At 43.5% G+C, this 25,890-nt stretch overlaps 1 protein-coding gene and 1 non-coding gene across 3 annotated transcripts in view; one reads left to right on the top strand and one right to left on the bottom strand.

Moving 5' to 3' along the window:
• The first annotated feature begins 6,813 nt into the window (after positions 1-6,813).
• Trnat-ugu (transfer RNA threonine (anticodon UGU)) lies at positions 6,814-6,888 on the top strand. Its single transcript has one exon. It is a non-coding gene; the product is annotated as a tRNA-Thr (tRNA).
• Positions 6,889-9,051: 2,163 nt separating this feature from the next.
• The window catches only part of LOC126237303 (DNA oxidative demethylase ALKBH2-like), a 637,322-nt gene continuing 620,483 nt past the window's right edge, over positions 9,052-25,890 (bottom strand). For both annotated transcript variants that reach the window (XM_049947274.1, XM_049947265.1), the window contains exon 5: positions 9,052-9,441. In XM_049947274.1, coding sequence (XP_049803231.1) covers positions 9,260-9,441 — 182 coding nt within the window. In that variant the 3' untranslated portion in view covers positions 9,052-9,259. The remainder of the gene's footprint in view (positions 9,442-25,890) is intronic.

Raw genomic sequence — 25,890 nt, forward strand, 5'->3', positions numbered from 1 at the left:
CTTCCAACATAGAAAATACTTTGTTTGCCGAATTTAAACATGCTGAGTACGTCCAAGATCAATTATCTGATACAGGATTCTGGAGTATATGAGAAGACTTCAACCATAACTACGTATTTTGCTTCATACAAAATGAAAGTGCAGTTTGCAGAAAAAAATTTGAATCAGTTTACAGAAAATTAGCATGGTATTTTGTCTATTGTGCTGCGAGTATTGGTCCATGGGAACAGTTGGCAGATGATCGTAATCGATTCCATAGATGTATCAAAGAACTGGGGAAAACGTTGCCTCCTGTAATGGTTAATTGTAACAGAGGTCATACGTGGAGGGGAAAAAACTTTTAAAAATGTTATCACTTTCCAACGCAGTTTATATACATCTACTAAACTAAAATAAACTGCGTCCGAATAGGCCTTGAAGGTCCCAAAGGCACCGACCGACCGCCGTGTCATCCTCAGCCCACACAGGTGTCAGGACGCAGTATGGACAGACAACCGCACTCGAACGACCGAATGGCATCCACACAAGTTCCTGCCACGCATAACAGCGCTTAACTTCGGTGATCTGACGGGAACCGGTGTTACCACTGCAGCAAGACCATTGGCACATACATCTACTGGATGTCTATTAATACCTCCTTTGTGTTGTACGTTTATTAAAGTATAAATATGCAACGTAGCTTCCTGCTTTGTTCTGTATATTTTTGAGGAAGCATTAGTTGAAAAGGTATATACACGAAGCTGCTGTAGGAGTGAGTTTTATAAAATTATTTAATTTGTTAGTTCGTATTTCACTGAACGTGAGAGGAATTTGAACTGACGTCATAGAGGCCATGAGGCTTGTCTAATTGTTTATGGAGGAAGGTAACGTATTTGTTGCAACGATTACAGGTGCATATCATCGAACCCTACCGTTATGTCTGTGTTAGTCGAATGTCATTGGCATCGGGGGAGAGTGACGGCAGGTATGGCGGCGGCGGCAGCAACAGCAGCAGCAGTGTTTAATTGAGGTGTTGGTAATATCTGAACATTATTCTTTTATGTCGAGGATTCCTAAGGTGGGCTTGAGATGGTGCTAAATGCTGTTGTAATATAACCTTGGACTGTAGTAGGGCTGTTTATGAGGGTTATAGGGTTAGAACAGTTGGCTGGATGTGAACGTGGGGGTGATGTCGAAATGGTTTAAACAATGTGTTGAAATTTGTTGAAAATAAATGAATGTTAACAAATTACACACGATAGGAGTCGAACCCAGAGCCGTAACACTCAAACCTGTTTGGAAATTGTGCAGTCTTGCGGTGTTCTATAAACCTGGAGCAGTTAGGCTTGTTTATGACCACGGGATGCAGTAGGACAGTGAACTGATAATGGAGGAGGAGGAGATTAGTGTTTAACGTCCCGTCGACAACGAGGTCATTAGAGACGGAGCGCAAGCTCGGGTGAGGGAAGGATGGGGAAGGAAATCGGCCGTGCCCTTTCAAAGGAACCATCCCGGCATTTGCCTGAAGCGATTTAGGGAAATCACGGAAAACCTAAATCAGGATGGCCGGAGACGGGATTGAACCGTCGTCCTCCCGAATGCGAGTCCAGTGTGCTAACCACTGCGCCACCTCGCTCGGTAACTGATAATGAAAGTGGGTTAGAGTAATAAGGTTATAGCTTAGAATTGGGCCTGTGCCAGAACATATAGTTACCCCTGCTTATGGTTTGTACAAAATCTTGAATCTTGTTGGATAAGTTCAGGATGAACTAGAACACTGATTTCTGGGCTTCCGCTAGCAGCATGGCCATGAAGATGTTTCTCAGACGGTCGTTCTCTCACTGATCTCGACACAAGGGTTACAAAGGAGGCCATCTGCAATGTTTCACTCTGGGTCCGCACAGAGCGCTACAGAGCTCTGTAGTCCCTACCGATTACTTTATTATTCCTCATGTGACACACAGAGCTCTCATTGTTGGGTTCGAGGGCTTTTGACCACACGAAATGCACGAAGTGCGGTAGCTGGGGCGACGCAGTGAAATACTGGAATGAAGAAAATTCTGTTTGCGTCCATTTCAGTGTTAATAACGTTGAATAAAAGAATATTCAGAACATAGAGGGTTGTTCCTGTATGTATATCTTAAATACTTACAGGGAAGAACTCTTGTGCTTAGACAGTGAAATGCGAGAGGCAAAAGATTTTCGTAGAGAGACTATTTTACCCCCGCCCCCTGAATACTGCTAATAACGAGTTCTCTAGACCGACAAATGGGTTAAATCCTTGCAGAACGAGAAAAAAAAAGAACAAACACCCTGTTTGATGGACAATGGCAACTATAAACAGGCCACTGTGATGTTGTAGGCCAGACGAAATACATAATGGACATGCAAATAATTGTTGTTCGAGCGGTAACAATATCACCGAGTCTCTCGATTCTTACAGTAAAAACAACCATGCTGGGAGAAGTTCAGAGAAACCATATGGCAAGCACCTCTGCCTTTCAGATAAATTAACGAACACAGATGGAGGGTTAGTGGCCCTTCTCTCATAGTACTCATCAGTTCTCAAATATCGCAACACAGGAAAACGGAATACCAAAATCCAGTTCTTAAAAATCTCCGCCAAGCAGTTGTGGTTCCACAAGGAGGAGAAGTAGGCGAAATGGACCGGTAGTAAAACTGTATTCTCAAGATTCGCAGCGTCATCAGTGGTATTTGGACACTTTTAAGGCTTGACAGTCGACGAGGTCACCTTTCCTGTACAGACGGCTGGGCGGAATGTGGTTAAAGGCGATGCTAATTTTTTTAAATGAATTAAAATTAAAAAGAAAGGGTAAAGGGTTCATTTTCAGCCTGAAGTTGATGGGATAGGGTTTGCTAACTGTCCTAAATGGGTTGTGCTCGGAGCTGACTAGGATTATTTTATTGGCGAGTAATTGACCCGTGGCGGTTGGCCGGCTTGTGTATACAACATCTGATACAGGAAAAGTTCTTGAAGTCTTGTCAGAAGGCAGCACCTCGCAGAAGTGCTGTCTTTAGAGGCAGGAGACGGTCACTGTGAATGCGTACATTTTGCTCCTGATTCTGATTGGCTGAAAGGTTTATCAAATAATTTCGTGGAATGGTTCGGAGCTCACTAAATAGTGGAGTCACCCATCAGCACCCATGAGGTGGAAGTGGTAAGCTGTTGGCCTTCTGGATCACAGTTTGTGTTTCTGAGATGTTACTATTCTGGGGGTCAGGAGTTAGTGATACTTCATGATCAATGCGGTTTCTTTTCCGGCAAAGCATTGAAAACGGCGGTCTTGTGCGTAGATGTCTAATTCTTCTTCTCGTCTAGTGTTGCGGATTAGTGAGCATGGACTTGCTCGGATAAATAGAGGCCTCGGAGCAGACTGCGGAGCCATTCGCTAGCTGGAGATTGTGTTGCATAAAAGAAATGGACTTGGCTACGTTTAATTGGTACCAAATAAATTACATGTGTTCCCGTTCAATTTTGAGTGTGTTTTGGTGTCACTTTTCCCTACTGACTTTGGACTGTATTGCTGATTTTCTGTGTGGAAATTTTCAATTGGAGTTGTTAGGGTATGAGGTATTCCAGTCCTTGAAAATACTTAGATACCTATACGCCTTTTAATTATAGACTTTGGAGGAGAGAAGTTTAACCATGTCTCTTGGGCCAAAGCGAGACTGACGACCATCATTTAGAGTGATATTACAGTGTAGCAGAGACACGAATTAATCCAGGTTCCACCAAAAACCGTTTCCGATTAAATTTTCACAGCAATACATCGTATAATTTGTCTCGAGCACCAAACATCGCCAAGAATGCTTGTAACTTTGCACAACGCTTTACGAGGAAATAAAAAGGCAAAGATAATGCTGAATGGAGATGTAGATATTAGAACATGTGCGAAAATTTGAAATCCTGGGAAGCGGGGTAGAAACCAGAATAGCAGTGGCGGAAGTGACATTTTATAGAAAAGGAGAATGTTCTGCATGTGTATGAAGAACTATTTGAGGAATAAAATGTTTTGTATCGAGTGTCCTACTGTGTGGTGCTGAAATGTCGACACTGAGGAAGGAAGAAAGAGCAAAGCTGGATGCCCTTGACAAGTGTACTTGGTGGAGGATGTAAAGAATACATTGGATGGATAGAGTGCAAAAGAAGAGATACTGAGAAGAGTGGAAGAGCAAAGACAATTACTAGATGTAATAAAAAGAAGGAAACGAAACAGGATTGGAGACATATTAAGAAGAAGGAGGGGCTATTAAAAACAGTCTTAGTTGGGTATGTGGTAGGAAAGAGGAGCCGAGAGTGGAAGATATTTCAGATCCTGGATGATGTGATGGATAGCAGCACATACAGCAACATTGGAAAGGAAGCAATGGATCGCAGGAAATGAAAACGCAAAGGACCTGCTCACATAGCAGAAAACTGATGATAACGATGATGATGGTGAAACGTAAGCTCTGAGGTCCAGACGTCAGGGACGTTGCATATGAACTGGATTTTGTTCGTCTTCAATGAAACCGATTTGGAACTCCATTCTTGACGTTTAATCCATTCTGTAGACAGTATTGTTGTAGATTCTACATTTCAATTAATTATGATGGTTATTTCATGGCTGTCACTTTTTCAGAAATATGGGTGTAAGCATCCTAGATAACAGGATTGATTACCCCCAGGAGACATCGGGCTAATACCATGGAACATCACTTCTAGCCTTCGTAAAGCCTCAGTTCGACAAGGAAGAGAGTCTATAAGCTTCTCCTTCCGCCATATCCACGTGAAATCATTCATTTATCCTTAGATTCCACAGGGGTACCAAATTTCGGCGATGTTGGCTGTTTCTTCCACATGCAGTTGCAAATAGTCCCAGAGTGCAGTTCTGTGAACAGGGCTGTTGTCATCCTGGAAGACGGGAGTATCCACAGCACATGCACTTTATGGGGATATAGAAGAAAAGGTAACTCTTGGTAACGGAGAATATAGAAAAAAAAAGTTCTGATTTCTGTTCACTGTAACCTGGATGATTGAGCTCAAGTCATAGTACGAAAAACAGCCCCAAAACGACAAAGAAGAACCTTCAGCCTGAACTATACCCTCCACATAACGCAGGTTGAACACCTCGTTGGGCATTCGGTAAACTCGACGCCATTTGGAAAAAAACGACTCGTCGACCACGCTGCAAGCCTCTAATCGATAACTAACCAGTTTCTGTTATGTTGGGTCCACTGAAGACGTACATCTCAATGTGTCACTATGGGAAATGGCCTCTTGCACGAAATCGTACTACAAATCTCCGCTGCACACAGTTCCCTTAGGAATGCTTTCTTGAAAACCACTTGAGGTGAACTTGCATTCGCCATAGTAGCATGGTGACACTTGTCTCTGGTCCCTGTGAGACGGTTCCTTATTACGAGCACTTATTGCACTGTGCTGCATGGGACCCAGTGCTACACCATTCCTTCGTACAAGTTGGACAGTCCACTTTGATACACTAAAGAATCGGCCAACTTCACTCAGGATGCAGTCAAGAATACACAAGAGGCGATTGTCATGTGCTTCTTGGATTTAATCAAAGCCTTTGACACTTTAGACTTTGATATTTTACTTGCCAAACTTAGCAGCCTACATTTCTCGCAAAATACAGTGCAATGGTTTCACTCATACCTGACGTCTCGCCACCAATGCGTCGTGTCCGTCACTGCAAAGTCACAATGGAGGCGGATAGTGTCAGACGTGCCCCAGGATTCAGTACCAGGTCCTATTCTCTTTTCATTGCGTGTCAGTGATGTGTTACTAGTTTTATCCTACTGCAAAACCACATGTGCACTGATGACCTCCAGTTATATCTAAGGGCAAAACCAATGAATCTGAGGAAAGCTGTGTGCACCATCAAAATGGGTGCAGGATATAGAATTAAAGCTCAATCGATCTAAAACCGAAGCAGTACTTAATGGTCATTCTAGGTTCATTAACCGAAATGTCAGGAATCCCGACCATCTTTAATCCTGAATAGGGCAATCAACTTCTTTCCCTCAGCAAAGAGTCTAGAAGTAATAACAAACAAAAATCTAAGGTGGACTGAGCACATAATTGGAATGTGCAAGATGGTATCAGCATCTCTCTATGCCATACAAAACATAAAAAGCTCTTTACTCTTGACCTGAAAAAGAAACTTCTACAAACATTGATGTCAGTTATCAGTTACAAATGATAATGTCCTTCAAGGCCTTTTTCAGGAAATCTCACAGTGCCTGGAATTGGTTGTAAATACCTGTGTTCGTTATATCTGTAATGTTTGTCTATTTGATTATATTTCACCATCATATGCACAGCTATCCTGGCTGCGTGCAGACAAGTGCAGAGATTTACATTCCTTCTGTCTCTCTACCATGTTATCGGAGTACACTTTCCCTCATATCTCTCCTTGACCTTAACACTTTTGTCTGAACAACATGATAGAAACATCCATTCCCATCTGAATAAAATCCTTCCTGCCCTTTTCCATTGTTCCTCAAAGTCCTTCTCTGTGGTAGTAACCCGACTCTGGAATAACCTCCCGCATTATATTAGAGAACTGAACAACATCTCCAGATTCAGAAGGCAGATAATGGCATATCTACTATAGCAATAATAATGATTACCATTGTCATTGTACACAGTTTTTACTCTTGTATATTCTTTTTTCCAACCAGATCTTCCATATTTCTGAGTATTCTGAGCCACCGCGGGCACAGAGGATAGTGCGTCTGCAGGGACTTATCCCTAGCACGCTTCCCGTGAGATCCACATTCCCCACATGATGCAGACGCACTATCCTCTGTGCCCGCGGTGGCTCAGATGGATAGAGCGTCTGCCATGTAAGCAGGAGATCCCGGGTTCGAGTCCCGGTCGGGGCACACATTTTCAACATGTCCCCAATGAAGTACATCAACGCCAGTTTGCAGCTAGGGTGTCCATTTAATTATCATTTCATTTCTAGCAATGCTGCATGGTCATCCACGGTAACTGTTCTTTCGGGAACAGATACTACCGTCATATACAGTCTGTATTAGTGTCTTTGTATTCTATATATGTCAGCTGGAATTTTTGTTCTATATCTAACATGTGTGTCACTTCGTGTTCTATTTGTGCTTGTTCTGGTGGCTGTCTTAAGATTTCGTTTTCCTCTGATTGTTTAATTGATGTGTGTTGTTCTTTGTTTGTTTGCTCTGGGATGTTTGAGTCCATTACTGTATTTTCTTCTTCTTCTTCTTCTTCTTCTTCTTCTTCTTCTGATTGCACATTATTTTGTTCCAGTAAGTGTTGTACTTGTTGTTTGATGTTTTCTAATTCTGACTGGGGTATCCTGTTATTTTTTATTATTACACGGATCTCTTCAGCTAGTCGTTGTTCTGTTAAAAATTTTAATTCTGGGTATCTGGTAATAAATGTTGTGTATACTTGTGATCTGTTTCCAGTTGTGTTGGTTCCTAGGTTTGTTGCTTGGTAATAACAGAACATGAGGTGTCGATTAACTTCATCTGACCATCTCATCCTCTGTTTACCTTCTAGGGTGGTTGCAGGAAGCATATCCTGCAAAACACCTCTATTTGGATTTAAATCATTTTCCAGTTAGCTAGCGGTGTCGTTACCATTGTGGGCGGGCATAGGGTTCAAGCGTCGTCCCCGACCATGACAGCGCTTGTCCGAGGCGTCTTTAGTTCTGTCCTGAACCAACTAATCATACTAGAAGGGGGGTTAGCCCTATTAGTGGTTTGTTCTTTTCGTCGCCTTTTACGACTGGTAGAATACACCGGAGGCCTATTCTTTTCTCGGGCCTCCACGGGGTTTATTATTATTATTATTATTCATTCTTTCTTTACTTTCTCAGACGTTAAGTCTGGTTAAAAATGGAAAGTGACGCGGACCTTGATCAAGCGTCACTTCCTTTTAACTGTATGGTATGTGTTATATTGCATTTAGGAACTTTCGGGTAATTGAACATGTATCAATAATTACAGATTTCTGTAGTTGTATATATAAGTTTGGATGTAGCTGTATTGCATTGATGTACTGGTGGATATTGTGTGGTATGACTCCTGTAGTTGATAGTATAATTGGTGTAATGTCAACTTTATCCTGATGCCACATGTCCTTGACTTCCTCAGCCAGTTGGATGTATTTTTCAATTTTTTTCTCCTGTTTTCTTTTGTATACTTGTTGTATTGGGTATGGATATTTCGATTAGTTGTGTTAATTTCTTCTTTTTATTGGTGAGTATGATGTCAGGTTTGTTATGTGGTGTTGTTTTATCTGTTATAATGGTTCTGTTCCAGTATAATTTGTATTCATCGTTCTCCAGTACATTTTGTGGTGCATACTTGTATGTGGGAACATGTTTTATAAGTTTATGTTGTAAGGCAAGCTGTTGATGTATTATTTTTGCTACATTGTCATGTCTTCTGGGGTATTCTGTATTTGCTAGTATTGTACATCCACTTGTGATGTGATCTACTGTTTCTATTTGTTGTTTGCAAAGTCTGCATTTATCTGTTGTGGTATTGTTCTGGTGGCTGTCTTAAGATTTCGTTTTCCTCTGATTATTATTATTATTATTACTACATGTACCACTATTATTAGCAGCAGCTGTAGTAGAAGTACTGCCAGTATTAACGTTATTAGTTCATAGTCAGTATTATTTACTCACATTGTCACTACAGACACTCAGCTCATGTTAATACTATTTGTCATTAAAATTGTTATGTATTAGGTAACTATGATGCAAAAAAGGTAGTGTATGTGTGGAGTCCTGGTCTAATGTAAGAGAGGGCCTGATGACCCTAATTAGATCAGGATAAACAAATAAGGTCATGTACAAACATTATAGCTCATTCCTGTCATGCTGTGAAGTATGAACATCGACCTACCTTACTGTTATACAACAGCGTGGAACATACACACTACTTCTCGCCTTGACTTACATCAGCAGCTGAGGATCACATGATTGCCTGGTAACAGTTCTACACATTCTATAGCAGGATAAAATTATTTTAGGAATGTCAGCAAATGGTTACGTGCATCAAACGGTTTTTATTTTAACAATTTAGTTTTACACAGTGATGAATTAGTATAGTAACGCAAACTTCGTGCATTTTCCATTTTGTTTTCTGTATGACTTTACATCAATTAACACTTACTTCTTTGGACTAATAAATACATAAACTAGCAGTTGCGCTTCAGTGTCCATAGGTTCGGTGACAGCAGTAACAGGAAATAGAAGCACACCGGTCAGCGAGTGGTGGGAGCTGACCTCTTGCGCTGTGCAGGCTGTGGTTGTGGCAGCATCTTCCGGAAGGTGAGGTTGATGCGTGGCTGCTGGCAGGACTTGCGCCGCGGCAGCGCGTGGAACCACAGCCGGTTGGTTGGCGGATTCATCATCAGCAGGCTGCCGTGCTCCAGCAGCAGTTTCACTGCAACATGTGCAATGCTTCAGTCCCAAAATACCTAATTCTGCAAATGTTGTGCACTAGCTGCAGCCAAAAACTCCCAGGGCCTTCAAGAAATGACAGCTATCTACCTGGTATTTTTGCCTTTGCATCTAAACAATTATTTACCTTACTTACCGAGAGGAACACATGGGGCATTAGATTTCGAGCCAGGGAGTAGGGTTGGGGTGTTCAGTTCCAGGTCGGCTGAAAGATAGAGTGTTTAAAAAAAAAGTGCACCATATCTTGAGATGGTATAGCCAAAAACAAGACAAAAATGTCCAGTAAACATGGGCTCTAAAACTGATGTTGCAGTGTTAAGAACTAAGAGCACTTGCTCATCTTAGATGCTGTCAAACAGAGCTTCTACTGTTAGCTCTCCGTTAGTGTGAATGATGTACAGAATGCAGTCAACAAATGAGGACACATTCCTTTGTTATTGTACACGGATAAAGCCTGCACTAAACATCTATTACGTTTGTTACTGTAAACTGAATTCACAGTCCTGGATAAGTGCAGTGTTGACATTAGTTGTAATGGAATCAGTTTCTGTTTTTATAAATTTGTGAAATGCTTTCACAGTGTAGTTTTATCTTCAAACTTACCAGCACAATGGAAGCCTATTATTCGGCACGGGAAATGGCAGACATGATGATCTATTACGGTCTGGCAAATGGAAGGGCCTGTCGAGCCTGTGTCCTGTATGTTGAAAAATATCCAGAAAGTGCACTGTTATTCAGTCACCTTACCTCCAACTAGCGGACTTTGTCTCCATAGCGCCAACAATGGTGGATTGTGGCAGACCTCACACCGTTTCTACTCTTGTTGTGCAGGAGTGAGCATTTCAACAACTGGAAGAAGATCCTGGTACTAGTGTACATAGAATGCCAGCATATACCGACAGTTCACACCCCCTAGTCTGGGCGATCCTGCACGAACAGTTCTTATCCCATATGAAGTACAATATGTCGAAGTCCTTTGGCTACAAGATGATCTTGCCACGCTACTCGCTGTGACACACACACTGGGCAATGACATCAAGCTCGTTTGTGTTTGGAACAGCAGCACTCGTTGGCCATCTTGAAACATGAACTGTGATTGGCTGCTTCAAGTCCATTCCAGCAGGACGATATGCGAACAGCCGCAGCATAATTACTCTCGACGAGCACCGAGGTTGCAGTGTATATGTAGCAAGGCTTCCAATGAGCAGCGAGGTGCGATGTGCCAACAGTGTACCCTTAGGGATACGTTTATATTGCAGCGTCGCTAGTCGCACGTCACACCTCGCTGCTCCTTGGGAGACGCATTACATTTACGCTGCAGCCTCGTTGCCCTCTGCTCGCCAGGAGTAATTACTTTGGAAATGTTCACATAGCTAACTGAATGCTTGCAGAATCAAACATAGCACTGCTAGAGTGATACTGAAGCCACCAATGACAGCTCAAGTTTCAGGACATGTGGCGATGGTCATGGGAGAAAACACTAACTAGTGTGATATCATTGCCTCACGAGGATTGTCCACTCGCGACCAAACTGCACAATAACCCTGGGTTTGGTGTGTGGTGGCGTAGGGGTGGGTGGCCTGCTGTGGGTTTGTGAACTACTGAGGGCTACGGCGGGAGGAAGCCTCTCCATCGTTTCTAGGTCCCCAGTTTAATACATACATACGTACATACATACATCATTTTATATAAATCTAATAACCTCAAAATCTGTGAACACGGTACTTCCACACATCAACGTTATTGTGCAATGTACTACTCCTCCATGGGCGTCTTTTCTGGGGTGCATTCGGCTCTGACTTTATTTTTATGAAAGGCACTGCATGAGTGCATGGAACAGTGTAGATGGACGAGCTCTTGGAATAACAGGGTATTTGGCAAACGGATTGGCCTGCCCATTCCTCTGACTTAATTCTCATTGATTACATGTGTAATGCATTGGGGAGACATTTTGCAATATGTCCACACGCACGAACGACCATCCAGTAGTTGTCACCATGCTGGTGTGGTAAGAAACTGTACCACCACAAGAACTCCTTACCAACTTCATGGCTATCTTTGGAACACACTGCACAGTATGCAGTGCAACCGTGATGATCACTCACACTATTAAGAACCATGTCCCATCGTCCACAATGTCCATGGAATTGTGGTGAATTCAGTGTAATTATTGGCTTTGAACAAAGTGTCATTCCTGTTCGTCTCATTGCGCATTTCTGTCAGTCGCATTTCGTACAATACTGCAACAATTCTTTCTATGTATGATACAAGTTCCGTGGGTTATGTTACTTGGCAGTGATCAATCATCTGAAAGCTAATTTTGTCTTCAAGTTTTGCAGATCAGTGTGTTTATGCACTAAATGCACTATTTTTCGCACATTCTGGCATTCATCACAAATGATAATTTTTTTTGTTTCTGATAAATATAATTTTATTTTCTACTAATAGGGGAAGACTCTGTACGGAATATGGGTTCAATTACGCTGACAATGCCTATTAGCTCAGATTTACTGTTGGATACAACCGAGGTGTTTAGTTAATTTCTTTGAGAGCTTAAGAGTCTCTGTGGGTGCCATCTACTATAAGTTACGCGTCTGATACTTTAACCAGTCAGTCTTAGTGCGGTTTTTAGGCTGTTCTACACTGTCCAACTGGGAAAATGTGATACACGAACAATCAAAACGCGGTAGCACACAGAAAAAGTTTACACAGTTCATAGACGAGTGGAGCACACAAGTTTCCTCTCTTATGTTACCTCGCCACTGCAGCAATAATAAGGGAACCCAGCCAAAGGGCTACATCAAAAGTAAATTTGCAAATCATGAAAACAGCACATCCCAAGGAAGGGATGAGGACAACAGGAGCAAAGGAACACCACAAAACTGATCATCACCACCACAAAGCTATTTCCAAGTTTAACGGAAGACACACGTAGTTACACTTACAAAGCCCTTTGAAGTTTACCATGTACACTATGTGATCAAAAGTATCCGGACATCTAGCTGAAAGTGACTTCCAAATTTGTGGCGCCCTCCGTTGGCAATGCTGGAATTGAGTATGGTGTTGGCCCACCCTTAGCCTTGATGACAGCTTCCACTCTCGCAGGCATACGTTCAATCAGGTGCTGGAAGGTTTCTTGGGGAATAGCAGCCCATTCTTGATGGAGTGCTGCACTGGGGAGAGGTATCGATGTCGGTCGACGAGGCCTGGCACGAATTCGGCGTTCCAAAACATCCCAAAGGTGTTCTATAGGATTCAGGTCAGGACTCTGTGCAGGCCAGTCCTTTACAGGGATGTGATTCTCGTGTAACCACTCCGCCACAGGCCATGCATTATGGACAGGTGCTCGATCGTGTTGAAAGACGCAATCGCCATCCCCGAATTGCTCTTCAACAGTGGGAAGCAAAAGATTGTTTAGAACATCAATGTAGGCCTGTGCTGTGATAGTGCCACGCAAAACAACAAGGGGTGCAAGCCCCCGCCATGAAAAACACGACCACACCAGAACACCATCGCCTCCGAATTTTACTGTTGGCACTAAACACGCTGGCAGATGACGTTTACTGAGAATTCGCCATACCCACACCGTGCCATCGGATAGTCACATTATGTACCATGACTAGTCACTCCACACAACGTTTTTCCACTGTTCAGTCGTCTAATGTCTACGCTCCTTACACCAAGCGAAGCGTCGTTTGGCATTTACCGGCGTGATATGTGGCTTATGAGTAGCCGCTCGACCATGAAATTCAAGTTTTGCTCAACCCCCGCTAACTGTCACAGTACTTGCAGTGAATGCTGATGCAGTCTGGATTCCCTGTGTGATGATCTGGATAGATATATGCCTATTACACATTACGATCCTCTTCAACTGTCGGCGGTCTCTGTCAGTCAACAGATGAGGTCGACCTGTACGCTTTTGTGCTGTACGTGTCCCTTCACGTTTCCACCTCACTATCACAACAAAAACGGTGCACCCAGGGATGTTTAGGAGTGTTGAAATATCGCGTACAGACGTATGACACAAGTGACACCCAATCACCTGACCACGTTCGAAGTCCGTGAGTTCAACGGAGCGCACCATTCTGCTCTCTCACGATGTCTAATGACTACTGAGGTCGCTGATATGGAGTATCTGGCAGTAGGTGGCAGCACAATGCACCTAATATGAAAAACATATGTTTTGGGGGGTGTCCGGATACTTTTGATCACATAGTGTATAGTCTGTTGCTGGGGATTACGTCAAGCGTGACTCATAGGGTAAATACATGTCCAAACATTACACGAAAAAAGAAATGAGAGCATGTTTTCTCAACAGGACGTCCGAAAGATTACAGGACACTTTGTGCAGACGATGTTTGGAAAATGACAGTGTCAAAAATATTTAATTAGAAATTTTTTGAAACAGAAGGAAGATAAAAATCAGATGATTTCTCCACAACAGTAAAGCAGTTGAAGGAGGATGTGGTTAACACTAGCTGGTAGCGTGATGACAAGCTCTGTGCAACTCTGTTCAGCAGCTCTCTTGGTGGTCACATACCAAGAGATTCTCGTGATGGTCTGCAAGTGCGCGTACGCTGGATACTAACGGCAGTTCATCTTCCTTGTACACCAGGGCCGGCCACGGCTGCACGTGTGGGCCATGTGTGATCCAAGATCTGACCTGTCACTCGGCTTTACTCGGTCCTTCTCGGAAGTACCCGGTGAAGCACCATGCTTCATTTGGTATTGGGGTGTGACATGTTGCGGTCGGCACAACTCTGAGTTCGGCAGAATCGCGGTGTCATCGCTGTTTACCTTTCGCTATTTGTTCGTGGTATGAAGGACGTGGCTGTTTGAACACGAAGAGGCAGTCTAGTGCCCTATCCTCACAAACCTTTAAAAATTAATGGGAATGATAGGAGAAAGGGCTAAGATTTCTCAGCATAAAAGATGGATACTGCACATATTCTACGAAACATTGTGTTACTATGCATAGAGAATTTAAGGATTTAGTTGACAATGAAAGAGCAAAAAATTACAACGATTGGCAGAAGGGATTCATTGTTCTGCACATCAAGAATTAATTTTGGCTAAATTTGCAGATGTGGACCACGCAGTGGAACCGTTGGTACGAAGAGTATAATTTCTGAAGTCACACACATTAATCCACTGTCATTTGTAAGAGTTTTCAATGGAACTGAACGAAAAGAATGGATACTTCATATAATACTGAAAAGTAGTTGGTTAAATCAAGAGGCATGCTTCGAACGATTTTTCGATTTGAAACTGGCTCGGTCTAACGCGCTGCAGTCCTTGACTGTGCGGCTGGTCCCGGCGGAGGTTCGAGTCCTCCCTCGGGCACGGGTGTGTGTGTGTGTGTGTGTGTGTGTTTGTCCTTAGGATAATTTAGGTTAAGTAGTGTGTAAGCTTAGGGACTGATGACCTTAGCAGTTAAGTCCCATAAGATTTCACACACATTTGAACATTTTGAAACTGGCTATTGTTCAATTTATGAATGAAAAAGGAGTGCAGGAACGAAAATTAGAGCATTCGGAATGTATTGCTGACTTCCATTTCAAGTGGACTTGATTGCACGCTGCCCACAGTAAGACATTGCACGGCAGCTTCTCTCTAATTTGAGGGGGATGCATTTGAAAAGAAAAACGCGTTGTACAAGGGACACATTCTTACAATAGACAGCCCAGTTCCCTAAGATCACTGGCCTTAAAGAAAACGCGAGGTTTGAAGAGTTCATTGCGGGTCTTCAAGGAATTAAAAGGATAGTTTTATAAAGGTTTTGAGGACGCTGTCAATCTTGCTTCAGTTTTCAAGCTGTTTCCGAGACCGTTTGCTGTGTCAGTTGAAAGCATCCCTAAGCACGTGCAAATGTAACTGAATGACCTGCAATGTAATTCCAGTTTTGATGACAAAAGTTTTTACGTTAAAACTGTCCAGGGCGTCTACACTGCGTTCCTCAGGTAGTCTCCAAATGGGGTTACAAAAGTGCTACAATATTTCGGTCGACATATTTGTGTGAATGACCTATTTTCGATTATGAAACTAAATAAGTCACGATTACATAACTTGAGTGCAAAACTCTGAAATTTTCTGCATCTGTCCGCACGCCGACGGTCTGTACCAAATAAAAGTTATATTATATACTCAGCATTTCAAACATAACTAAATAATACTAAAATTCCTTTTGTGTGTGATCTATGATGCTGATAATTTTGAAATATACAACAAAGTCGTATGTAGTGCGACTGCAGTGCCATTTAAATGCGGCGCATTCACAGATTTCCCCTCTTCCCCCTCCTCAGGTTTAGGCAGTGAGGCGTGGCGGCGGGGGAAGTGTGCCAGTCGGGCTAAGGGCTTCGGCACTCGCGCAGTGCACGGCCCATGAGCCGATATTTTGGCTTGTTGGTTGGTTGGTTGATAAGGGGGAGTGGATCAAACAGAGAGGTCATTGGTCCCATCGGATTACGGAAGGGCAGGTAAGGAAGCTGGCCTTGCTCATCCTGGCATTAGCCTGAAGTGATTTAGGGAAATCATGGAAGGGCTAAATCAGAATAGCTGGACGGGGGTTTGAACTGTCGTCCTCCCGAATGCGAGTCCAGTGTGCTAACAGATGCGCCACCCCGCTCGGTGTGAAGCTGCCAAAGTCAACAGTTGGTTATGTGAGCGTGAAATGGAAACGTGAGGGAACAAGCACAGCTAAACCAAGACCGAACAGCCCTCAAGCAAGACGGACAAGGACCGTAGAGCACCGCGGAGCGCGGTTGTAAAAAAAAACCGCATGAAATCAGCGGAAGGGATTACTCCTGAGTTCCAAAGTGATACTAACAGTCCAGTGAGAACAATAACTGTTCAGGGAGTTAAAAAGAATGAGGTACAGTGGTTGACTAGCTTCTCATAAGCTACTTACTACTGTGGCCAGTGCCAAGCGACGGCTGCTGCGCTGTGAAGGCCGACGCCACTGGGCAGAGGATGACTGGGAACGAGTGGTCTGGATGAATCCTGTGTCCTGTGTTTTTTCAACTCTTTCAGTTGTTTCTTTTCACCAAGGATGCCTACTACTATGCTCTCCGTACGTGAGTCTGTGCGAGGTTCAAATGTGGGCATGTTTGTACGTGCCTCTCGCTTGAACAATTCTTTAAACGTGAAATTTAAAACTTCAGCTGTCCTTTTGCTGCCTCCTATTACCGCCGGCCGTAGTGGCCGAGCGGTTCTAGGCGCTTCAGTCCGGAACCGCGCGGCTACTGTTGCAGGTTCGAATCCTGCCTCGGGCTTGGATGTGTGTGATGTCCATAGGTTAATTAGGTTTACGTAGTTCTAAGTTCTAGGGGAGTGATGACCTCAAATGTTAAGTCCCATAGTGCTCAGAGCCATTTGAACTATTTTGAACCTTCTACTACCGCATCGGATTGATCAACTAGTGATTGGGTAGAAGTCTTCGACACACTTAGCGACTTCACTTAGGAGCAAAATTTTCTCGGGTTCTCGGCCAGACTCTTCGGTAAGGTATGACGGTGGTAGTTGTATGCTTCGCGCATGCTTTTTTTTTTTTTACAGGCGTACGAATTTCTGCAACTTTTGCTTGTCGTTATTTGCCCGTCGTCTTCTGAACCGATATTGCAACAGTATTTGCTTACTCAGCATTTTCCGAATTTTATTAGTAAACCACGAAGGCTCCATATCGTCCATAATCAACTTACTAGATACATATTTCTCCAGAGCGTGATTTACAGTCCGTCTGAACTTTGCCCATATTTTCTCTACTTCCATCATAATGGAATTCTGAAGTCCATTCATTCTATAAGTGGGGCGCTAGCAACTGCTTAGCTACTCTTTCTAGCAAAAATATTCTCCCAGCCCTCTAGATTGATTTGCTATCTTAACCACCCTCGCTTGATATCGTGGTCTTTAATCCTGTCTGTATACTAACACCATTGATAAGGTCATGCCTGTTTGTAGTTACAAGGTCTAAAATATTTTCATTGCTGTCGAACTAGTTGCTCAAGACGGTTTTTGGAAACGTGTTCAAAAGTACATTGGAAGATTAACTGTATGTTGCCCCAGCTCTTGCTATCTGGCTGTCGAAGGGCGAGTGTCCACTGGAATACCTCGAACTACTGCCGAGTCTAAAAACACCCATGTGCACTCCACAAGTACTCTGCTACCCGAGTACCTGCTTACTTTGTGAAGTATCAAGACGAATTCTACAAACTCTGTCGTCTAAGATAAGTCAGAATTCCCTTGCGTGTTCCTACATTTCTCCAGAACCAAACTGCTCTTCCTTGTTGTCATTCTCTACCAGTTTTTCCATTCTTCTATAGGTTATTCGCGTCAGTATTTTGCTAACATGAATTATTAAACTGATAGGTTTATAATATTCACACCTGTCAGCACCTGTCTTTTTCAGAAATACACTCCTGGAAATGGAAAAAAGAACACATTGACACCGGTGTGTCAGACCCACCATACTTGCTCCGGTCACTGCGAGAGGGCTGTACAAGCAATGATCACACGCACGGCACAGCGGACACACCAGGAACCGCGGTGTTGGCCGTCGAATGGCGCTAGCTGCGCAGCATTTGTGCACCGCCGCCGTCAGTGTCAGCCAGTTTGCCGTGGCATACGGAGCTCCATCGCAGTCTTTAACAATGGTAGCATGCCGCGACAGCGTGGACGTGAACCGTATGTGCAGTTGACGGACTTTGAGCGAGGGCGTATAGTGGGCATGCGGGAGGCTGGGTGGACGTACCGCCGAATTGCTCAACACGTGGGGCGTGACGTCTCCACAGTACATCGATGTTGTCGCCAGTGGTCGGCGGAAGGTGCACGTGCCCGTCGACCTGGGACCGGACCGCAGCGACGCACGGATGCACGCCAAGACCGTAGGATCCTACGCAGTGCCGTAGGGGACCGCACCGCCACTTCCCAGCAAATTAGGGACACTGTTGCTCCTGGCGTATCGGCGAGGACCATTCGCAACAGTCTCCATGAAGCTGGGCTACGGTCCCGCACACCGTTAGGCCGTCTTCCGCTCACGCCCCAACATCGTGCAGCCCGCCTCCAGTGGTGTCGCGACAGGCGTGAATGGAGGGACGAATGGAGACGTGTCGTCTTCAGCGATGAGAGTCGCTTCTGCCTTGGTGCCAATGATGGTCGTATGCGTGTTTGGCGCCGTGCAGGTGAGCGCCACAATCAGGACTGCATACGACCGAGGCACACAGGGCCAACACCCGGCATCATGGTGTGGGGAGCGATCTCCTACACTGGCCGTACACCACTGGTGATCGTCGAGGGGACACTGAATAGTGCACGGTACATCCAAACCGTCATCGAACCCAACGTTCTACCATTCCTAGACCGGCAAGGGAACTTGCTGTTCCAACAGGACAATGCACGTCCGCATGTATCCCGTACCACCCAACGTGCTCTAGAAGGTGTAAGTCAACTACCCTGGCCAGCAAGATCTCCGGATCTGTCCCCCATTGAGCATGTTTGGGACTGGATGAAGCGTCGTCTCACGCGGTCTGCACGTCCAGCACGAACGCTGGTCCAACTGAGGCGCCAGGTGGAAATGGCATGGCAAGCCGTTCCACAGGACTACATCCAGCATCTCTACGATCGTCTCCATGGGAGAATAGCAGCCTGCATTGCTGCGAAAGGTGGATATACACTGTACTAGTGCCGACATTGTGCATGCTCTGTTGCCTGTGTCTATGTGCCTGTGGTTCTGTCAGTGTGATCATGTGATGTATCTGACCCCAGGAATGTGTCAATAAAGTTTCCCCTTCCTGGGACAATGAATTCATGGTGTTCTTATTTCAATTTCCAGGAGTGTATAATTATTCCATTCTTCTTAAAGTGTGGAGCACTTCGCCTGTTTCCTGTATCTTGTACACAAGGTGTAATGCTTTTTTCATAGCTGACCGTTCCAAGGATCTCGGTGATTCTGAGGGAATGTCATCTACTCCAGGGACCTTGTTCCGACTTGGCTCATTCAGTGCTCCGTCAAACCCATTGAAGCTATGTGAATAACCCGTCTTCCTGCTAATTCTATCGCAAATGCGCTGACATTTATGCACTGAACTACTTGTTGAAACAGTTACTGTTCATTCTCTGTATTCATGACATGACAGAAAATATTAATTGTAACCTCAGTTTTTTTGCAGATAATACTGCTATTTACAATGAAGTTAAAGAAAAGCTAAAGCTTTAATCCACTCCAGTGTTGGTTTGAACACCATGGTGCTTTACTAGACTTTTTTGTATTAAGGTTAGAATACCGTTGCCTTCCTCCGACGTTTGAGCTCATTTACCCATTCACTTATAGGAGGACCTACAGTTTATCGTTGATTAGAATAACTGTCCAACTGGAAACTTTCTACATTAACAAATATTGCCAGGGGTTGTAATGTGACAACGAGCCGTCTAGTGAATGCCAGGCATAGTCAAGGCGCAACGGTAGAGAAAGTGGACGCTTATGCCATCTGTGGGCCAGAATCGAAGGCAAAGCAGAAGTGCTTCCACCTGGTGGCAGCTAAATTAAAGAACGCTATGCGGGAGACAGTGTCTGGCTTGTGCTGCACTCTGGCAGTGAAATAACAACTAAATACTATTGTTACATGTAGTAAAAATATAAATGTAAAATTACTTTAATATATGAAAATGACTCTAATTGAATATTGTAATGCTATGCTATGTTTAATTGTAAATAGAGAACTTGGCGTAATGTAAAATAATGTTTAGGTGTGGGGGGAATCCCCGAGAAGGAGAACAGTGTAGAGGTTGGCGCGTAATATTAGCGGTAGAAGTAAGTTGGCGTAGCTCTGAGGCAGAACAAGTGTTAATGGCGTAAAAGTGACTGCCGGTGTGTGCTACGGTAACGTTGCTAACAGACCATTTAGAAGTGAGCTGAAAACAGATATGGACTTCGTTTATCGTATGGCTACAAGCTAAATGGACAGTAAGGCTTGTAAGACGCGGTATTGCGACGGATATGGCCTGTGAGCGCCAAAATAGTACGGTTTCCCGCTCTGAGGTACATGGCACTGCATGGTGCAATGCTGTGTTAATTGCGACGAACTGGTTGTGCCAACGGCGAGGTGTGAAGGGACCAGTTGCCGCATCCAACGGCGTATTGTGATCTCAATAACTGATGAGGTCCATTGGTGTGCTCACTTCGGTAGCAACGAACTAGAAGTTATCTTACAAGAGTATTATTATGAACAGTGGTTGTTATACGACGCTATTACCAGTACATTTATATTTTGTGAATTAGTCAGTGTAATAGTCAAACCAAGTTCTCTACAGTGTGTAAAGTTTGGAAGCAATAATAATTTTGTGGTTTAAATTGCATTCTCCGAGTGTAATCAATAATTTAAAGGAAATAGCTCATTATTACCCCATATCCACTGATTTCTATGTGCTGCAACATCAGTGAAATGTTATGGTGCGTGAGTATCGACGTAGCTATATTAGAAGAGAAAATAGTCGGAATTAACGCCAAAATTGCCAGCAGACGCCGCTTCATGCAACGGATGGAAGATGCAAGGTACTGTGCCACCTTAATTACTATCCAGCTCGATGTGGTGGCTTTCCAGTACATTGCCATAGTCAAAAATTACTCTGTTCCGTCCGAACGTGATTCTCAATTAGTGTTTTCAGTAACTATATTGACAAGCAGATCTATACTGTTCTTTAATTAAGCATTCAAGGAAATTCCTGCCACCAAAGTACACATTGTGCGTTAAATTCAGTAATTACAATTTGTGTAGTTTACATTAACCTAAAACAAGTGCCGGCCGGTGTGGCCGTGCGGTTCTAGGCGCGTCAGTCTGGAACCGCGTGACCGCTACGGTCGCAGGTTCGAATCCTGCCTCGGGCATGGATGTGTGTGATGTCCTTAGGTTTAAGTAGTTCCAAGTTCCAGGGGACTGATGACCACAGATGTTAAGTCCCATAGTGCTCACAGCCATTTGAACCATTTTTGAACCTAAAACAAGTTAAAGTGTTTATCATGTGTGTTTATGTATTGTGAAACGATTTCAGGCTGTGGTATTGTTTTAAATGAATAATGTCCTCCTGCTAGGCAATATCAAACATACAGAATTAAGTGCTCCCTGTTCAGTCACTTCAAAGAGATTATCAGTGCCTCTAACAATGAGATATAGACGTAAAAATAAGTTTGTTACGCGCCATTATCATTATTTATTCCAAAAATTCCGTGTAGTAGTTGGCTTATCATAAGGTGTCTATTCAAACCTATTACATGCGAGAGCCGCTTTCCGGAAGTCCGATGCTGCATGGTCTAATAATAATACAGTAAATTCGGGTAGTGGCATAGCAAGGTGGAGTGAGTGAGAAGTGACAGATAAAAATTCTAGGTTTGACCTTGAGTAAGCATTAGCAGTACATGAATGGGGCCCAGACTACGTAACATGAAAAACACTAAAAGGGGAATGTACAGTAGTTTTTAAATTAAAAGGGGAAAGAGGAAAATGGAAAGCGAGAAAGTGAGTTTCAAAATTTCTCAATGAACGGGAATAGTTAAATCTCTATCGGATATTCCAAAGTAGACAGGTGTGAATATTACTAAACCATGAATTTAGTAAGCCATGCTTGCAAAATACCAACACAAGTCATGTATAAAAGAATGGAAAAACTGGCAGAACCTGACATCGGGGAAGATCAGTATGAATTCCAGACAAACTTAGGAACACGTGAGGCCATACTGACTGTACAACTTGAGTTATAAATACGGCTGTGAATAGGAATACAAAGAAATGTAGGAAGGTGTTTCTGCTTAGCGAGTGTGACAAGAAACTTATTTCAGATTTCTTCTGCGTTGAGCATGAAAATTTCAGCTCCAGCACTACCAACTTTGAATGTCAATGGACAAAGTTCAAGAGTCTTAGGCAGCATGTTTTCGACAGGTATGTGCCGAATAAAGCTGTGAGAATGGAAAAGACCTGACATGGTTCTAAAACTGCAGTAGAAAGCTGCTCCCAGAAGCAGAAAGAGCTTCACTGCAAATCCAAACGTAGCCAAAGCCTCTCAGACAAACAAAAGTGAAGGAAGCCAAAATTAGCCTGAGGATAGCCATCTGTAGTGTGTTCAACCAATTCGAAAGTACAATTCTACCTGCCGACTTGACAAAAAATGCTAAGAAAATTTGGTCTTATGTTAAATCAGTAAATGGATCGAAGTCATCTTCCTACTCTGTGATCATAAAGGCACTGAAACGGAGGATGAAAAAGAAAAGACCAAAGTACTAAATCGCTTTTTCCAAAAGCATTCCACACAGAAGGGTCGCACTTCAGTACCTCCTTTAATTTGTCTCACGAACGACAAAATGACAGATATCTAAGTAAGTTACCATTGGATGGAAAAGTTACTTAGTCGCTCAACAGAGTAGGGTCACTGGGTATTACGGAAAATTACGCGATCCTACACAAAGTGCGTGAAAGAACTTGCGCCTATACTAGAAAGTGTACTGTAGTTCTCTGGAGGAGCGAAGAGTTCCCAATAACATGTAGTCTCGTTTTCAAGAAGGGTTGTCAAATAGATTCTGGGCAGCCTAGTATATTCCACGAATATTATTCTTCACAAACCACTGCCTCGCAGATGCTACTTTATTGCAAGGTGCATTGTCGTGATCATACAATTAGTCATCGTCTCTGAACTGCTCCACTATTGGACGTACTACAGAATTCCGCAAAATGTGTTTGCATCCTTCCCCTCTTAAAAGCAATAAGAGAACCGCATCCTAACAACGAAAAGCACTCCCAAACTGTAGCACCACCTCTTCCGTACATCACTGTTGCCACAACACTTGAAGGCAGACAATGTTGTCCAGGTCTGGATGGAATCCACATTCGGTTTTACAAAGAGACAAAGAGTACTTTACGACATTCGCCTCTTATTTAGCTCGCATTTATCGCAAATCTGGAGCTCAAAGACCCAAGCGATTGGAAAATAGCGCCGGTGACTCCTTTATATAAGAAGGGTAAAAGAATTGGCCATCAAAAGTGAAGAACAGTTTGCTGCAGAATTCTTGAACATATCCTCAGTTAGAATATAATAAACTTCCTTGAGTCGGAAAATCTTCTGTCCACAAATCAACATGGTTTTAGAAAGCTTCGCTCGTGTGAAACTCAACTTCCCCTTTTCTGACATGGTATTCTGCGAACTATGGATGAAAGGTGAGAGGAGATTCCATATCCCTAGATTTCTGAAAAGCATTTGAGTCGGCGGCCCTTTGCATCCCATTAACAAAGCTATGAGCTTATGGAATAGCTAACCAGACATCAGAGTGGCTCAAAGACTTCTTAAGTAACAGGACTTCTTACTTTGTCCTCGACGGCGATTGATCATCGGGGACGAGGATATTGTCAGGAGTGTACCAGGGAAGTGTGATAGGACCGCTGTTACTCTATATAAATAAAAGATCTGACAGATATGTGAGCAGCATTCTTCAGCTGTTTGCTGATAACGCTGTGGCGTGCAGGAAGGTGTCGAAGTTGAGTGACTGTTTGTGGGTACTGGATGACTTAAACAGAATATCTATTTGGTGTGACGAATGGCAGCTTGCTCTAAATGTAGAAAAACCTAAGTTAATGCAGATGACTAGGACAAATAGGCCCGTAACATTCTAATACAGCATTACTAGTGTGCTACTTGACACAGACGCCTCGATTAAATGTCTATACGTAACGTTGCAAAGCGATGTGAAGTGGAACGAGCACGTAAGGACTGTAGTGGGGAGAGTCTTAGGGAAGTGTCGTATATCTGCATAAGTGACCAAGTATAGAACATTAGTGTGACCCGTTCTTGAGTACTGCTACGTGCTAGGGATCGCCAGTAGGGTTAATGGACGACATCGAAGCACTACAGAAGCGGGCTGCTGGATTGTTTAACGGTATGTCCGATCAACACGTGCTTCAGAGATGCTTCAGAAACTCAAATGGGAATCCCTGAAGGGAGCACGACATTCTTTTCGAGAACGCTATTGAGAAAATTTAGAGACCAGCATTTGAAGCTGACTTCAGAATGATATTACTGCCGCCAATGTACATTTCCAGTAAGGGTCACGAACATAATATAAGAGGAATTTGGGCTCGCGCGGAGGTAGGCAGACAGTCATTTTTGCCTAGTTCCATTTGTGAGTGGTACAGGAAGGGAAATGACTAGCACAGGTAAAACGTACCCTCCGCCACGTACCGTACGATGGTTTTTCGGAATTTTTATGTAGATGTAAACGTAAATAGCTGAAAGAAATCAAACTTATGTTTATTACACTTATAGATTTGAGGATACCTTTTGATAGTGTTGACAGGAATACACACTTTGAAGATACCAGGGATAAAATAACTGGGATACACACTTTGAAGCTCTGAAGATAGCAAGGATAAAATAGACTGAGTGACTTGTAGAGAATGAAACTCTGAAGATATCAGCGATAAAATGCACTGAGCAACTAGTAGAGAAAGCAGAATGCAATAGTAACAGCCGACCAGTGTGGCCGTGCGGTTCTAGGCGCTTCAGTCTTGAACCGCATGACCACTACGGTCGCAGGTTCGAATCCTGCCTCGGGCATGGCTCTGTGTGATGTCCTTAGGTTAGTTAGGTTTAAGTAGTTCTAAGTTTTAGCCCCCCCCCCCCCCCATGAACCATGGACCTTGCCGTTGGTGGGGAACCTTGCGTGCCTCAATGATACAGATAGCCGTACCATAGGTGCAACCACAACACAGGGCTATCTGTTGAGAGGCCAGACAAATGTGTGGTTCCTGAAGAGGGGCAGCAGCTTTTTCAGTAGTTGCAGGGGCAACAGTCTGGAAGATGGACTGATCTGGCCCTGTAACACTAACCAAAACGGCCTTGCTGTTGTGGTATTGCGAACGGCTGAAAGCAAGGGGAAACTACAGCCATAATTTTTCCCGAGGGCATGCAGTTTTTGTATGATTAAATGATGATGGCGTCCTCTTGGGTAAAATATTCCGGAAGTAAAATAGTCCCCCATTCAGATCTCCGGCCGGGGACTACTCAAGAGGACGTCATTATCAAGAGAAAGAAAACTGGCGTTCTATGGATCGGAGCGTGGAATGTCAGATCCCTTAATCGGGCAGGTAGGTTAGAAAATTTAAAAAGGGAAATGGATAGGTTAAAGTTAGATATAGTGGGAATTAGTGAAGTTCGGTGGCAGGAGGAACAAGATTTTTGATCAGGTGAATACAAGGTTATAAATACAAAATCAAATAGGGGTAATGCAGGAGTAGGTTTAATAATGAATAAAAAAAGAAGGTTGTACACATGGAAGAACCCTGGAGATACTAAAAGGTTTCACATAGATTATATAATGGTAAGACAGAGATTTCGGAACCAGATTTTAAATTGTAAGACATTTCCAGGGGCAGATGTGGACTCTGACCACAATCTATTG

This window comes from Schistocerca nitens, chromosome 1, assembly GCF_023898315.1.
Source record: "Schistocerca nitens isolate TAMUIC-IGC-003100 chromosome 1, iqSchNite1.1, whole genome shotgun sequence".
Classification (NCBI taxonomy): Eukaryota; Metazoa; Arthropoda; class Insecta; order Orthoptera; family Acrididae; genus Schistocerca; species Schistocerca nitens.